This window comes from Neovison vison, chromosome 11, assembly GCF_020171115.1.
Source record: "Neovison vison isolate M4711 chromosome 11, ASM_NN_V1, whole genome shotgun sequence".
NCBI classification, from domain to species: domain Eukaryota; kingdom Metazoa; phylum Chordata; class Mammalia; order Carnivora; family Mustelidae; genus Neogale; species Neogale vison.
This window is the reverse complement of record NC_058101.1, coordinates 63779916-63797168: the sequence shown is the minus strand read 5'-3', so window position 1 is coordinate 63797168 and position 17253 is coordinate 63779916. Positions and strand designations below refer to the sequence as shown.

The window sequence follows — 17253 nt, the reverse complement described above, 5'->3', positions numbered from 1 at the left end:
TCTCCCCTTTTTATTTCTCTGTCTCTTCACACGCACATCCTTTTTGCTGGAGGGCAAATACCTCAGATTATAAATCATGACAATAGCCTATAAGGGGCTGTATTTTCATGAAGAAGGATTAGAGGGACACTTGTTCAGAATTGCAATGTATACAGTCCTCCTCCCCGGCCTCCTGTCACAATGGATGGAGGCGTCGTCTACACCAGAGAGAGTCCTCCCACAAGCGTGGACACCCAGGAACGTCCAAGCCTACTGTCCCCACACCTGCTATTCACCTCTGTAGGACATCTGTGTGTTTCCAGTTTGGGGCAATTGTGAATAAAACTGGTAAGAACATTCACATAACGGGTTTCTGTGTGAACATAAGATTATCTGGGGTTAGGTTCACCAGACTGCAGTTGTGGGGTTTTCTAAGAAACTGCCTGTTCTTCGGTGTGGCACTCTGCATTCCCGCCAGCAATGCATTCGGGACCTAGTTTCTTCCCATCGTCACCTGCATCTCGTGTTGCCACCTTTGTTATTTTAGCCATTCCGATAGGTGGCTCATCATAGCTCGTTTTTTTTTTTTTTTTAATATATCTCGTTTACTTCTTGTTACTCAAGATACTTCATTCCTTCCGTAATGGCTAATGCTGTCCAGTGTCTTTTTTTTTTTTTCTGTTACTTTTTTTTTCCAATTTATTTATTTTCAGAAAAACAGTATTCATTATTTTTTCACCACACCCAGTGCTCCATGCAATCCGTGCCCTCTATTATACCCACCACCTGGTACCCCAACCTCCCACCCCCCCGCCACTTCAAACCCCTCAGATTATTTTTCAGAGTCCATAGTCTCTCATGGTTCACCTCCCCTTCCAATTTACCCAAATTCCCTTCCCCTTTCTAACGCCCCTTGTCCTCCATGCTATTTGTTATGCTCCACAAATAAGTGAAACCATATGGTAATTGACTCTCTCTGCTTGACTTATTTCACTCAGCATAATGTCCAGTGTCTTTTATCTCATTTTGTGTGTCTCTGTGTTTATCTGCCAGCTGTAGATCCTTTTTGGTGAAATGTCTGTTCACAGCTTTTGCCCTTTATCTAATGGGATTGTTTGCTTCTGTGGAGGTTTGAGCATTCTTTATATGTTCTAGGTTCTAAGTGTGAGTCCTCTGTTGACACATGGTTTGTGAATACTTCTTTTCTCCCCATCCTCTCTGATGGGGTCTTCTACAGAGCACAAGTTTATCTTTTTTTTTTTTTTTTTAACAATAGCTGCTTTTCTAGATCCTGAAGATTTTCTCCTCCTTTTTTTCCTAGAAAATGGATAGTCTCGCATTTTTACGTTTAAGCCCGTGATGCATTTTCAGTTCATTTGTGCACGAGATGGAGGTTTGGTGTGAGTCCGTCTCTGTCTGCTTTGGACTGCTGATTGTTGCAATATCATGTCCTAAAAAGCGTGTCACTCTTCCGTGGAGCTGCTTTGCTCAGTTGTCAGAGGTGAGACATATTTATGTGGTGAGGCGATTTAGTACAAGGCTTAGCAAATGTTTTCCTGCAGAGGGCCACATGGTAAACGTTCCTGGCTTTGCAGGCCAACCTGTCATTTTTGCAACCATTGGATTTTGCTGTTAGAGCATCAAGGCAGCCACGGTCAAGAGCAGGCATGGCTGCACTGGCCCAAGGGCCACAGTTTGCAACCCTTGTCATAAGGTTTCTTGAACACTGTTCTACGCCAAGCTAATATATGTATTATCTCATTTGGTTTTTAGAGCATGCAGGGCATTGGTACAATCTCCTCCATTTTACAGACAAAGAGCTCTTCGGCTGAGAAATCTGGATAACTGGCTTCATGTCACAAGGGACAGCCATGAGGGGTGGAACCTAGAACTTCCCCTAACCTTCCTTAGGCTTGCCAGCCTTAACAAGCTCTAGGAACACAATGTCATGTTGGCTTTCTACCCACTGAAGTCGAGGCCACATAAGGTGATGTTCTTTTCTCAACATGTTGGTCAAAACCCATTTTTGTTTGACCCCAGACTGAATGGGTGATGTGTACAGGTCTCATCTCATCCCTTTCAATTAATAATTTTTTAATAATATCTGCTTTTATTTTTTATTTATTAATAATATTATTATTTTTTATTATGTTCAATTAGCCAGCATATAGTACATCAATAGTTTTTGATGTAGTGTTCAACGATTCATAGTTGTGTGTAACACACAATGCTTATCACAACACATGCCCTCTTTAATGTCCATCACCTGATTACCCCATATCTCCATCCCCCTCCCTTCTGCAAACCCTCAGTTGGTTTCCCGGAGTCCAGAGTCTCTTATGGTTTGTCTCCCTCTCTGATTTCTTCCCATTCAGTTTTCCCTCCCTTCCCCTGTGGTCCTCTGCGCTATTCCTTATCTTCCACATATAAGTGACACCGTATGGTAACTGTCTTTCTCTGCTTGGCTTATTTCACTCAACATGATCCCCTCCAGTTCCATCCATGTCAGTGGAAGGAGCTGAGATGCCCTTCGATAGACGAATGGATAAAGAAGTAGTGGTCCACATATATGGTGGAATATTATGCAGTCATCAGAAAGGATGAATACCTACCATTTACATCAATCAATGAATGTTTTCTTTTGGAAAAATTGCAGACTCAGAGGAAAGTGCCAAACCAATATGAGTCCCTGTGTACTGTCACCTGGGTGGCATGTGACGTCACTGTGGTACAATACCAAACTCCATCCTGACACTGACATTGGTCTGACTGTTTCCTACAGACCTCACTCCGTTTCCACTCACTATCACGTGTATTGGTGTGTGTCTGTGTGTGTGTGTCTATGTAACTTTACCCCAAGTATAGATTCATGCAGTCACCACCACAATCAAGACAGAGAATGTTCCAGTACCAGGAGAAGCCCTTAGGCTGAATGATCCCTCTGTTGGCAATCCGCAAATGCATACAGCCCCTAACCTAGGCTGTTCTCTCTGCCATTCTGATTTTACTGGCATCAAAGGCAGTTTCTGTCCATCTTCTGACAAGCCGAGTGCTGGTTCCTCTGCCAAGGGCCACCAGGGAGCTCTGAGCTCCTAGCCTGCATGACCATCACATCTGCTCTGGGTCACTTTTTTTTTTTTTTCATTTGTTAGTGACACAGTGTGGACACAAAGTATGAGGGCAGTTTCAGCTGCACAACACAGTGACCCCCCCCAGCTTCGGTCTGAGTCACTTCTGAACTGACCTCTGCAGACAGCTCTCTCCCAGAGAAATGCCAGTTGAGGCCTCCGCAAGGACTGGTGTGTTTCCCCAGGTCCTGCTCACAACGAAGACGCATTCCGCAGGGAGGGAAACGCCACACATGGACAGAGGTCCCCCAAGGTGGTGTCGGCACCTGCAGGCACATTTCTATGGAATGCCTGCTGTGTGCAGGCCCACAGACCTTGGACTCAGACCTCATTTGGGTTTCGTGTCTTATTCACCAGCTGTGTGATTTGGGGCGACTGTCCAACCTCTCTGAGTCTCAGGTTTCTTGCGAGCAAAAAACAACAGTAAGGCTTCCTTGAGCTCAGAGGTTTAGAGGGCTTCCTTAGCCTCACAGAGTCTGCGTGCCTCACAAGGGGGATTGTGATACCTGCTCACACAGCCTGGCCGAGCTCTGCCTACAGAGACCCTCTAGAGCTAGACAGCTTCAGTTCCTAGTAATTCCGTGGGGTAAGAGTTGGAGAACATTATACCTTTTCTAAAGTGGCCCAGAAAGGGGAAATGACTTACCCTATGTCACACAGCTCATCTGTGTGGGAGGGTGGACCAGAACCCAAGTCTCTGACTCCTCGTCCTCCCCCAGCTTCCAGCAGACGTGTGTCCCTCCAGGGAAGCCTGGCCATCAGTCCCACACTTACTCAATGCCCCCCTTCCCCTCCCAGCACTGTACAGCTTGCTACACGCTACTGTCTGCTGGGGAGCATCTGTGCAGTTCCCCGCCATCTCCCCCTGGAGAGCGGGCCCCATACAGCCTGGGGCTGTCCCTGGTTCCATGCCAGGCCGGGAAGAAAGGCTGTCCACAGAGAAGACACGCAGATGAGTGACGGTGACTCCTTCCCTGCGGGCATCTGCTGGCTGCTGCAGGGGCGAGGCGGCCAGTACCGTGTCCCTCGCCAGCTGGGTGGTGCTCTGAACGCAGACGTCATCAGCCCTCCAAGGAGCACAGAGCCTTTGAGAAGCCTGCCAGGGCCACCTGCCTGCTGGCCAGACGGGATGCGGCCAATGAGACCAGGCCACAGGCATGGGAGGGCCAGGGCTCTGCCGGATGGTGGGGCCGCCGGAACACGGTCTATTTCCGGAATCCTGGTAGGATTTCTGGTTTCCAGGACAGGCCCCTGTTTACAAGGCCCATTCTACTCTCACAGGGCCCCAATTTCTTTCTACTGCATCTGCAACTTGATGTTTATATTTTTCCAGTGTATGACAAGGCACCCCATGGGTGTGTCTGTTTGCGTCTCTGTCACTCTCTCCGTCGACCCCTCTCCCTTTCTCTTTCCAACAGGCCTCCCTGCTGTAGGTCACATCCCTCATTCGAGAATCCACGAGAAATAACTCCTCTTTTGTAGCTCTGTGGCCTCGAGGCCTGGCCAGCCCCACTGGGGTTCCACAGTTACAGGGTAGGAGGTGGCACACGTCTGTCTGGCTTCCTTGCTGCGTGGGCCCAGAGTTGGTTCACACATCACTCAGAGCCTGTGTGCGTCCAGCAGAGACCAGTCGTGTTCTGCTGCTATCTGTGGCTCCGTAATTTCTTGTCTGTCATGTGGAATGATAACGGCACCCACCCCTCTAGGCTGTGCTGAGGTTCAAGGCTCATAGCCCGTATGACATGCTCAGGGCCCAGTACATAGTGAGTAGTCACCAAAATCAGCGCTCCTAAATATTGTTGTCACTGTTATCATTCCTTCAGAAATGCTGGCGAGGGTGCGGAGAAAGGAGGATCCCTCTCAAATTGCTGGTGAGAGTGCAAGCTGGTTCAGCCACTCAGGAAGGCTGTATGGAGGTTCCTCAAGATGTTAAAAATAGAGCTATCCTACAACCCAGCAATCGCACTACTGGGTATTTACCCCAAAAGATACAAAGGTAGTAATTCTAAGGGGCACGTGTACCCCAATATTTATAGCATCAATGTCCACAATAGCCAAACTATGGAAAGAGACTTGATGTCCACCAACAGAGGAATGGATAAAGAAGATATGGTCCATATATACAATGGAATATTACTCAGCCATCAGAAAGGATGAAATCTTACATTTATATTGGTCGGAACTGGAGGATATTATGCTAAGTGAAAGAAGTCCACCAGACGAAGACAAATACCATAAGATCTTGCTCATATGTAGAATTGAAGAAACAAAACAGATAAACATAGGGGAAAGGAAGGGAAAATAAAATAAGATGAAAACAGAGATGGAGACAAACCATAATTGACTCTTAACTCTAGGGAACAAACTGAAGGTTGCTGGAGGGGAGGCAGATGGGGGGATGGGGTAACTGGGGGATGGGCACTAAGGCAGTCCCGTGATGTGATGAGCACTGGGTGTTGTATGTAACTGATGGATCACTGACCTCTACCTCTGAAACTATAATCCACTGTATGTTAATTAAATTGAATTTAAATTAAAAAATGAAAAATGCTGCCCTTTTCCAACACCTTTTACCTGTTCTCACCAGTAAGGGACCCGTGGGAGGAGGCTGTCATCTGTCTGCCCCGCCCCATAGCTCCCAGTAAAGGAGAGCATGTGCCCCATCAGCAGGCACAAATGACTTCTGTCCCTTCCTGTCGCGGTGGCGCCACTGTCCCCAGCACCCATCCCCAGAGGGCACACAGGACTCCCTGCCTGCAGGGAGAGGGAGAGCAGCCCCACCCTGCACCTACCATGTGCTTCTCCCGCCTCAGAGCCTTGTCCAGATGCAGCAGATCTTTTAGGTGAAGGTTATAGATACACAGGTCAAGATCCACACTGGAAAGTGGAAAGAGAAACAGAAAGCCACCAAGAGTGTTTGGGATGGGGAGTCGGGATTCCAGAGCATATCCCTGCTCTGTACAAGGCTTGGAGAACCCTGACTCCAGATTTTAAGTGCTGCCCAACTTAGGGATGCCTAACAGCCGTCCCAGGTTTACACAGAGGAATCAAGGGAACTATTTGAAACTCAGCTGTGACCAGAAGGGAAGCAGCTGCCCGAGATATGAAGGAGAAGAGACAGCAAGAGTCAGAGGTGGGAGAAAAGAGGGTATTACACCCCTTCCTCGATCGAAATGCCTGTCATGTGTCCCCCACCTCTGCCCCTGCAGGCAGACGTTCTCATGCCCATTTCACAGATGGGAAAACGGACTGAGAAAGTCAAGGAGCGGTCACACGGTCACAGGGCAGGTAAGTGGCAAGGCATATTGGACCATCTGTCCTACGTGGGCAAATGCACTTTGAGGGGCCACAGCTCCCCCGACCCTCCCAACTCTTTGCCTTTCTGCTTTTACTAGCATCAAAGGCAGCTTCTGTCTACCTCCTGCCAAGCTGAGTGCTGGTTCCTCTGCCTAAGGGCCACCAGGCTGCTCTGAACTCCTAGCTTGCATGACCATCACATCTGCAAGGAGGCCTGTTTACTTTGTTAGTGACACAGCTTGGACACAAAGTATGTGGGCAGTTTCAGCTGCACAACAGTGACCCCCCTAGCTGCTGTCAGGGTGGGCCCAGAGCACATCAGTGATTCAGTGAGATCCCCTAATGGGTCTCTCCTAGGGGCTCAGGTCTGGCTCTATAACCCCCATGTTGGTCAGCACCACACAGTAGTTGGGGAGCTCCAGCTCGGACACTGCATAGCTGTGTGTGCGTGGTTGACTTGCTTAACCTCTCTGGGTCTCCATTCCTAATACTGACAGCGACTGGGTCCGTTTGTGGGCTTCCCCAAGCTTCCCTCTCCTTACCTCTCACAGATCAGGGCCTCAGGGAAGCTGTTGGCCCGGACAAAGGTGCGGCTCAGGAACCTGTCATAGCTGGTGGTTGAGTGGATGCTGGACGAGGAGCTGCAGTCCTCCTTCTCAGCCTGGCTCAGGCTTCCCAGGCTGCTGGAGGGGGAAGCCTCCACTGGCTGGTTTGGCAAGATAGCCTGTTTTAAGTTTTCGTGCAGAGAAGGGTTGGAGGAACCATCGGCCAGTGGCTGGGGTGGAGCAACAGAAAGCACAGTCAGTCTTGGGGACCTAGTGTGACTTTGCTTCAGTAATTCCACCAGTGGCGAAGGACGTCGGTCCCAGGAAGGCCAGGTGGGGGCAGACTGGGTGGGGAGGAGTAGACCGTAGAGCTTTTGCCCCAGGGTCACACCCAGGCCCCAGGGACCCATGTCATGGCTCTTGTCCCCTGCAGGCCAGACCCTCTACAACAGGCTCCTACCCCTTAGCTGTAAGTCTGGGTCTGTTCCCCAGTGGCCCACCTGCACCCCACACTTGACTGCCAACCCTGACCTCCTCCACAGCAGTCCGTCTGCCCCCCATCTCTCCCACCACTGACTCAGACCCCTGGGGGTGCTCTGTCCACAAACCTGCTGACCACCCAGCTCTCCCACCTACACTGACCTGGGTGTCATCCTCCTGTCCCCAGTCCTTTGAGGCGGCTCCCCACTGCCCTTGAATGGGCCCAAAGCTGCTTATCAAGGAACTTGAGTCCCATGCACTGCCTTGACCATGTCACCTTGACCACACAGGGTGATAGCCTAGGGCCTGGCACAGCTGGAGGGCTCAACAGATGTCGGTTGCCACCTCTGTCCAGCCTGTCCTGCTGCTCCAGGATGTGCCTGCCCAAGCAGTCCCAGGCCAGCTGCCAGCTCTAAACCTCCCGTCATTTCATACTTCTGGGCCTTTCCAGATTCTGGTCCCCCTGCCTGAAACAGCCCTCACTCACTGTCGGCTGGGCAGCAGCACCACTCCCCTAGAGACCCAGACCCAGGGTTGTCCTCCCCATCCCATGCGGGGTTCCACAGGCCTCTGGTCGTTTCTGTTTTGCCTGGGCTCACCCATCATCCTACAAGCTCAGCCCAGACCTCGAGGGCCTCCAGGGTGAGGATGATGCCATCCCAACCACTGGATAATCCCCAGTGCCCACCAGGAGACAGCCTGCTGGGGATGTGGACGATAAATCACGCCCCTGCTCTGGGAGTTTTGTCCCTTCAACTACACACCAGATGGCTAAGTGCGGGGAGCAGTTCCCAATGTGTGTTCCTGGGAACAGTTGCAGTTACTGCTCCCCATCAGTAACGGTTCCACAGAAAGCTTAATTTGGGAAAGTCTGTGTTATGCAAGGTGAAGTCCTTGCTTTGATGCAATACTTTGCAGAGCCTGGCTCCGGCTGTCTTCAAAAGCACATAATCATTGAAAAACAGTGAACACTTGGTTGTCACGCGCCATGCTAAGCCCTATGTCTATTACCCCATTTGACTCTCAAGCAACGGGGGGAGGCAGGACGGCCCACCGCCCCCATTTCCAGATGAAGAAATGGAGGCAGAGTCGGGAAACAGCCCACAGAAAATTGTCGAGACAGGAGTTAGGACGGAGTCTGTGTGACTCCAGAGCCTGTCCTCTTTATGGTCAGGAGAGCCAGCTGCATTTCCCTCAAGTACTGGGCCAGGGACTCTGTCCTTCATGTCCTTGCAAACCTGGAAACACTGTGGGCTTTGCTGCTGTCTGCAAAACATCTGACCACAGGTGTGAATTCCGGCTTTAGGTGTAAGACATGCAGCCAGGTGACCTCGGGCAGGTCATTAGCCTCTCTGTGCCTCAGTTTCCTTAGGCATAAAGAACCAATAACAGTCTGATTCAGCTTACATGAAATGCCTAACATTTGACAAATGCTTAGCACTGTGCTAGCCCCCCAGAACGTGTTCAGTAAGGTCGATCTGTGAGTGAGGAGCAGTGCTGGTAATTGTGTCTGTGCCCGGGTTTGTGTTTGTCTAGAACAGTGGGACGTGGCCCAGCTGTGCTGCCGCCTGCTATCCCTGGGGACACTTTGCTACACCCTTTCCCTGACAACGCTGTCATAAAGTGGATTCATCCTAACGTTTTCCTTCATCACAAAGTCTCAAAATTTTCCCTATTAAAATGACTTGCCATAAAACCCCCAGACAGGACCCCAAATCACTCACTCCATTGCCAACTCCCATCCCAATCTCTGGCAATTACTGAGTAATTGCATTTCTCAGGCAGAGCTGAGGAACCTCACCCGGAACTTCTGATTGATGGGATAGATGACTTTGGCCTTCAGGGCAAATGCTGTGATGTTGCTGTTGAAAGCCGACTCACATTCCTGGGAAGGAAGAACAGATGGCATGGGGTGCTTTATGTAAAAGGAAAGATAACCCACTAAGAGTTACCAAAATGCCATATCCCATTTGTAACAGTGGCCTCAGGAAGGGACCATAACAGGAACATTTAGATCCAAGTAGGTGCTCACTTGCTAGGTGGGAGGGTGAAAGGGTGTAGGGATGGATGGATGGATGGATGGATGGATGGATGGATGGATGGGTAAGTGGATAGGTAGATGGAGAAGTGGATGGATGGATGAGTGGATAGGTAGATGGAGAAGTGGATGGATGGTTGGACAGATGGACAAATGAGTGGATGGATGGATGATGTGTGGACACATGGGTAGATGGGAAAATGGATGGCTAGGTAGGTTGATGGCTAGTAGATGGATGGACAGATGAGTGGGTAGATAGGTAGAGAGATGGATGGATGGACAAATGGGTGGATGGATGGATGGATGGACAGATAGATGTTATGTAGAACATGCCTTATTTAATTCTAAGTCTTCAGCTTTGGAAAAAATAAGTATTTAAATATTGACAATAATTAAGTTTTCCTTAAAACTGCAAAACATCTTTTAGTGGAAAAAGGAAATACAGAATAGTTTTAGCGTTGCCACAGAGGTAAACATATCCATATGGCAATATTCACTCAAGACTCTGGATTGGATCCTTAAATTAAAAGCAGGTGGGTAAGTCTTTTCACTTCTCTGAGCCTCAGTCTTCCAAGACAGAAAACAGGTACCGTATCTGCCCTCAGGACCACATGGGTAAAGCACCCAGCGAAGTAGCTGGAACAGAACAGAATTGAAGCAATGGGCGGCTCTAAGGAAAGATGGGAAGGAGCCACTTCTCCGGGGAGCCTTCTCTGACCATAGCTGGACAGACTTCTTCATGGCTGCCCTACGTCCCCACACCCTTTCTGGGTCTCTTTCCTGCCAGGGCCACCCCCTGCCCCTTGCTGGGTGGGTGCTGAATAAATGTTTTGGGAATCAGCTGCAGGGGATGCTGGCGACAGACAGTCAGGAGCCTGGCACTCCAGACCATAAGAAATCTCTGCTTACCGGTTCTGAGCCGGCTGATGGGCGAGCACTGCACCCACATCAACTTCAAGACTTCTCAACTACACCCTTTCTGAAGAAAGAGCTTTGTGACAAATGACTGATTTCCAGTTGCCAGCTTGGAATGCAACACGTTCCCATGGGGCATACAGAAGGATTTCTTGCTTCCCCATGATGTGGACATTGACCGGCACTGCCCGAGCCTGTGGTGTGGACCCCAGGAAGTCTCCGGAGCGGGTTTCCCCGCGATGTCCTTCTGAACTGGCTGGGGATGGGAGCCACGTGGTGAGGGCTGGGCTTTGTCATTTCCATCTGTACTTTATGCCTCACAAAAACAGACTTAGATGACAAGAATGGGTGCCACATTCTTCCACTTCTGAGGGCTTTGAGTCTTCCACGGAGGCTACTGTCTCCACACTTGGGAGACAGGACACAGAGCAGTTAAGCTCTGAGCCCAAGGTCACACAGCTAATAAATGCCAGAACTGGGATTTGAGCTCAGATTCCCTGGCTCCAGAGTCCCTCCTCTTTAGCTGACACCTTTCTGTCTCCTCCAACATCATGCAAATAAGAACAGGAGTGAGAGCCAGGAAGTTAAACGGGTGGGTGTTGGGTGGAGAAGCCCCTGGACTGGCCTCACCATGCTCCAGGAACACAAGGCAGATCCTAGATACTTTGTCACTCCCACACCCCAACCTGCCATGTCAAATCAACCACAAAGCCCACCAGCTTGAACTCCTAAATGTCATTCACACCCATTGTGCTGGCCCGAGCATTGACCATAGGGCTACAGTAGCCAGGCTGGCTCCCATCCATGCACTGAGCTGGACTCTTTATGCCCTCTTGCTCATTTAATTATCACACAATATCCAGCTTGGGGAGGTCTGTACTATTTCCATCATCTCTATTTCATGGAGTGAGTCTCCAAGGTTAACTCCTTCCAATGCATTCTCTCCATGGCCATCAGATGATCTTTTAAATCTGAAATATCCATCACTGCCAGCTTCAACCCCTTCTTGGCTTCCTTGTGACCCGAGGGAACAGAGCCTAGCCTGTCCCAGCCCCCATCATCCAGCCCCAATCTCTGCTTGAAGCCGTGTGTGTACAAAAGCAAAGGATGGCAGTGAGATCAGAAAGGCTGATTTCAGACCAGGCTGTATGATTTGTGGGGCCTAATACAAAATGAAAAGGGGGAGGTGTGTCTGATTAAAATATGATTAAGAATTTCAGGGCAGGAGAGTATAGAAGCCAGAGGTGGGACCTGACTGAGCTCGGGTCCTTCGAGACTGCACAGACAGGACTCCTGGGAAGCCAGCCGACCGGGGCCACTTTCCAGCAGAGACTCGCCTGCTCAAGCAAATTCAGAAAAGCAGAGGGCACCATGCTTTCCTAAACTTCTTGCAAACAGAGGTGAGGAGAAAGCCCAGCATGGAAGGGGTGGGAAATGAGAGGAAGACACGGTCCCTGCCCTCCAGGGCAGAGAGAAAGCAAAAAGTGCACTAAATGTAGAAAACATAATTAGCAGCACAAGGTGGAGATGCCGGGGTCCACCTGGGATGTCTGGAAGCAGAACCCGGGATGCACATCGAAGCACAAGGTCAGCTGATGGGTTATTGCAGCTGCCTGGGGAGTCCATGCCTGTGTGCTTCCGACCCATCCACCTGCAGACCACACGCCCCTAGAGGACCAAGGACTGGCACCGTGATGGTCATGGTGCTCGTCAGGATGAAGGACCCGGAAGCGCTTGGCACAGGCAATCCAGGAGTGAACAGACTTCTGCTGTATTTAGTTTTTAGTTTTTTTTTTCTTCCCCACAGCTTTTCTTATTAAGTTCAGATGCCTTCCAAATTCTGATAATCTTCTCAACCGTAGCAATACAATTGTACAGAAAATTGGTTTTAGTGCGAGCCTACCATGTAAAACTTCCTCGGCGGAAGCAATGCAATTATTCAGAAAATTAGTGAAAACATAATTGCAGGAAAAGAAAAGCCCTTTCACTCACCAATGTAGAGGCGTCCTTTCAGTGAGCACCCAGAGGCGTTCACGAACAAGCCATCCCCTCTCCCTCCTCTGGAGCAAAAGGACAGGATGAAGAGAGCCAAGGCTGTGCCGTGGCATGTGGAAGAGCCTTCTGGAATTTTCTGTTTGCTTTTGATTTGACGTGAGGTATTTATCAAAATAAAGTTTAGGCAAGGAGTGACGAGAACTACAAGTGCCTTGGTTTTCCGTGCATTCCGGGACTTCACAGTCAGAGCTCAGCTCACCCTGTCAGAATCGGTCCTGGCCACGATCTGCTGACAAGCTCGGTCTGCAGAAGGCAGGGCATTCTGGCGAGCCAGTCACTGGAACAGGCAGATCTTTAACTTGGCCCTTGGCAATGATTAGCTCGATCATCTGGTGTTGCTAAATGGTTAACAGGTAAAACATTACTAGGGAAAACATGAGTGAGGCTTCCAGGGAGGTAGAAGGACTTGGCTTCCCTGGAAACACTGATGAACACTTATCCCGTAGCTGGAAAGTTCACAGAGTCAACCAATGGGTGACCCTCGGGCCAGCATCGTGACTGTCCTTGTGAAGCCAAGAAGCCAGAGGCTCAGAGAGGTTATGTCTCTTGCCCAGCATCACACAGCAAACACGTGACAGGGCTGGCTTCCTGGGATCCAGGCACCAGGATCCCCTGAGCCAATGTGTTTCACCACGTCCAAGGCCACCCTCTGCATTACCAGGACTGTATGCATGCAATTCGACCATGTGAAGCATGCATTTTAGTAATTTTCAGTATCTTCACAGATATATGCAACTAGTCCCACAATCAATTTTGGGACACTTTCATCATCTCAGAAAGACACCCCACACGACTTAGCTCTCACCTCTGTCTCTCCTCTCTCACCCCCTCCCCAAGTGCCCACCAGCCTACTTTCTCTGTCTGTCAATGTCTGTTGTAGATTTCCATATGAATGGTATCTCATGACATGTGGTCTTCTGGGACCGGCTTCTTTCCGTGAGCATGATATTTTCAGGGTTCCTTCATATTGTGGCCTGTTTCGGCACTTCTTTCCATTTTCTGGCCCAAGAGTATTGCATTTATGGATAGAACACATTTTGTTGAGCCATTTGTCAGCTGATGGACCCTTGGGTTTCCACATTTTGGCCGAAGAATGCTGTTATGACCACAGTGTGTGTATTTTTATATAGCTGTGTGTTTTCATGGGTGTGAGCAGGGTTTTGATGAGACAGGCTGATAGGAACAGAGGGAGACAAATGAGGGAAAGAGAGACATCAGGAACCCACCTGATCACAGAAACACAGACATGCACGTGGAGAGAGACATGAGATAGAGAGAGAGAGAGAGAGAGACGGGGATCTCCAGAGAGCCACCCTGACACACACACATACAGACATATGGGGAGAGACAAGCACTTGGGGACAAGGAGGCAGGGAGCGTGAGCTGGACACAGAGCAATTACATGCCAGGGTCTCACTCCAGCCCTGGCTCTGGCTCCTCATGCCAGCCCCGTGAGGGCAGCCAGTCCTTCCCCTGGGCTGCATAATGGAAGCTAGCCTCTACAATCCTCAAGAAGGGGACAGAAACAAAATCTACCTCCTGGGGCTGCTGAAAGAGGTGCAGGAGGTAATTCACACGAGTGTTGACCTCACTCTAAAGTGACACATGGGAAAATGCCTGGTGCTCAGTAAGTGTTTAAAAAACAAAACAAAACAAAACAAAAAAACCCCTAACCCAACAACAATTTAAAAAAATTTCCCTTTTTCTCAGGATCCCTCTACCTCTGTCTACCTACATATCTATCTCCCTAAATATCTATATTTCCTTTTGGGCATTTGAGGCTAAATGATCAGGATCCATGGTACTTTCTGGGGAGCAGCAAGTGTCTAGAAATAGCACTGCTGTGGCAGAAACATGTCTCTCTCCACGGAGCTCACGCACAAAGTGGTGCCCTATGGGCAGGCTCAGGCTGGACAGGGTGGGGGCCAGCGAGGAAGGACCAGGGAGAATCCACCTTTAACACGTCTGTCAAGAGGGCCAGAGCCCACACTCCTGGATATTTACTTGACATTCACTTAGAAGAAATAAAACGACATGAAAAAAACTTATACACATACATTCACAGAAGCCCTAATCAGAATAGCCAGACATGGGAAACAGCCTGCTCTACACTATATCCCCACAGTGGACGGGGCAATTAAATGGGACAGATTATAGACACACGCAACAACATGATTAAGTCTCGAAAGCAGGACATTCAGGCAAGGCTGGTGCGAGAAAGCACACGATCCCACTGATGTGAAATTCTAGAACAGCAAAACCATCCTGGTGATGGGGAATCACAGCAATGTCTCCTTCTGAAAGGGGCAGGGCGGGGGTGAGGGAGATGTGGGAGGGTTAAGCCAGAAAGGGGCACTGGATCACTTTCTGGGGGTGATGGAGCGTTCCAGATTGGGGCTCTGGTTACCAGGATGTATATACTTATCTAACCGTAAACTTCAAATTTGTGCATTTTGCCACATGCAAATTCTATGACAGCAAAGAAGCCCAATTGGGACAGGAAGTCTTTCAGAGGCTCATCTGGATGGCATCTCCACTGACCATACGCTGATGTGTGTAACACCCAACACTCGACTCAGCAAATAAACCCAAATACGCAGCTTACATCCACAGGCTCCTCTTTTGACGTCTGGGCTTCCCTCCTCCTCCTCCTTGATGGGGAGCCAGTTTCCGAGGGGTCCTGGACATTTGACTCTAAATTCTTGAGCAGACTCTGAGCGTCGTCTTTCTAAAATCCAAAGGTGGGTATAGGGAGAACACATTGAAGCCAGTCAGCTTAGTGCCCCTGGGAATTGAGCCATCAACCCCCACCCCCCCAACCTGTGCCCATCTCTGTGTCTCTGCCGGTCCTCTGTGTGTAGTGTCATGCCTCCTACCCCACCAGGGGTCAGCCACACAGGCTTTGACACTGTCCAGGCATCAGCTTCCTGAGAAGCCCCAGTGTTCCCCACAGCAGGATGTCCTCAGGACCTGGAGGTCACACTTGGATCAAAGGTGACTCCACAGTTCTTCTAGGCTGGGGGCCCTTGGTAGCCTGTGAGCAACCTGGGCTAACAGCTGAATACAGGATATGGCACATAATCATTAATTTTCCTATTATTTTCCATAATGCCATTGGGTGATTTCAAGAAAATATTTTAGGTGCCCTTAAATTATAAAATCATTTGTGTAATGAAACTCGATTGATCCTTGGTATTGGTAGATTCTATATTTGTAAATTTGTTTACTTGCTGAAATTTATCTGTAACCCCCAAATCCACACTTGTGGTGCTCCTGTGGTCATCCCTGGGCACAATCAGTGTGGTGAAAAATCAAGTTGCCTGCCGTGCCTTGTCCAGCAGAGAGCCAGTGAAGGTGACGCCCTGCCTTCCTGGGTCAGCTCTCCCGCCACAGATTAGAGTCCCTTGCATGTTCCGTGAAAGCCATTCTTCTCCCACATGTCTGTGCTTCCCGTTGCTGATGTGGTTGTTTAAGGATGACCCGTATGTGTTACGTTAAGTGCTGTGCGGTGTTCCTAAGGGCAAGAAGGCTGGTGTACGAGTCATGGAGAAAATGTGTGCTGGAGAAGCTTCATTCAGGCATGAGCTCTTTTGTGCCATTGGCTGCATGTTCGCTGTTAACACAATAACAATATGTATTCAATAGGGTGTCTTTATACAGAAACACACATCACACAAGGTTACGTACTGGCCCGTTAATGAAGATGTTGTAGCTGGAGTCTTGCAGAAACCTAGCCCTGTGTTTCCCCTGAAAGCAATGATTCAGTGTTTGTTAATTCTCTGTCTGCCATGATTCCGTCATGATCAACTGTATTTGAAATCCCATTATGCCAGAGACCCCAGATCAAGTCCCTCTTATGGCTGCTCATGGATATAATTTTTACACTGAAGAAGTTAGTTAGAAACTGTTGCGAAGCAATATTAAGCATCAAGCCTTATTCTAGTCACTGAGAATGAGTAATGGACAAAATAAACAAAACTCCTGACTTCGTGGAGTTTACATTCAGTGATAGATGTGGTAAATGCTAGAGAGAAAAAATGATGGAAGATAGGAGAATGGAGGGGAAGATCTCTTGAGTAAGGTGGTATTTGAGAAGAAATGTGAAGGAAGTGAGAGAGTCAGCCATTCAGATATGTCAGGGACAAGCTTTCCAGGACAGGGCACAGCAAGTGCAAAGGCCCTGTGGCAGGAACATGCACAGCCTGCTCAGGGAAGGTCTTGTGGCTGCATCAGTCTGGGTATGGTGGAGAGGGGCAGATGATGAAGCCAAGGATTTAGGGATTATTTGTTGAGTTATAGCCAGCCATTACAAGGGTTCTATAGGAAAGGACCCAGCCAGATCATCCTAGAGTAGAGATATCCAGGCATAAAATTCATCCTCTCCATAGAGAAGCATCATTATTTTGTTTCCCAGTTAAAAGTGACCAGGAAGCCAAGGCTCATCAGCCACTTGAGGACAGACTCTAACATGAAAGAGAAAACCCCAAAGGAACAAAAGGAAAAAGCAAAATGGAAACAGACACTGTTTAAGGAGAAGTTGTTTGTTAAAACAAACAAACAAACAAACAAACAACTGTAACATCCTCAGAGAGCCAAGAGAATATGCCACACCCACAAAATAAGAATAGGGCAGATTGAACATAGGATGTTCTGAGGACAGAAAAGGACACTCAGAACTGAGAAATGTGAAAATCTCAACACAAGTGTTGTTGAGAGAAGCCTTCCACAAACGGCCTAAAAAGACAGAGACGGAAAACAGGAGAGAAGGAAGGCAATTGGCAGTCCAATTCAATCAGAACATGAGACGAGTTCCCAA

The 17253-nt window shown here is 49.0% G+C and overlaps 1 protein-coding gene across 4 annotated transcripts in view; it reads right to left on the bottom strand.

The window, feature by feature from the left end:
- EVC (EvC ciliary complex subunit 1) overlaps window positions 1-17253 on the bottom strand; it is a 62203-nt gene that overhangs the window by 40705 nt on the left and 4245 nt on the right. For all 4 annotated transcript variants that reach the window (XR_006381094.1, XM_044226229.1, XM_044226232.1 and 1 more), the window contains exons 2-5: window positions 15043-15165; window positions 9231-9314; window positions 6947-7179; window positions 5900-5984 (exon numbers count right to left, since the gene is read on the bottom strand). Coding sequence is in view for 3 of the 4 variants with exons in the window: in XM_044226229.1 (XP_044082164.1) it covers window positions 5900-5984; window positions 6947-7179; window positions 9231-9314; window positions 15043-15165 (525 nt within the window). In the remaining variant the exon portion in view is untranslated. The remainder of the gene's footprint in view (window positions 1-5899; window positions 5985-6946; window positions 7180-9230; window positions 9315-15042; window positions 15166-17253) is intronic.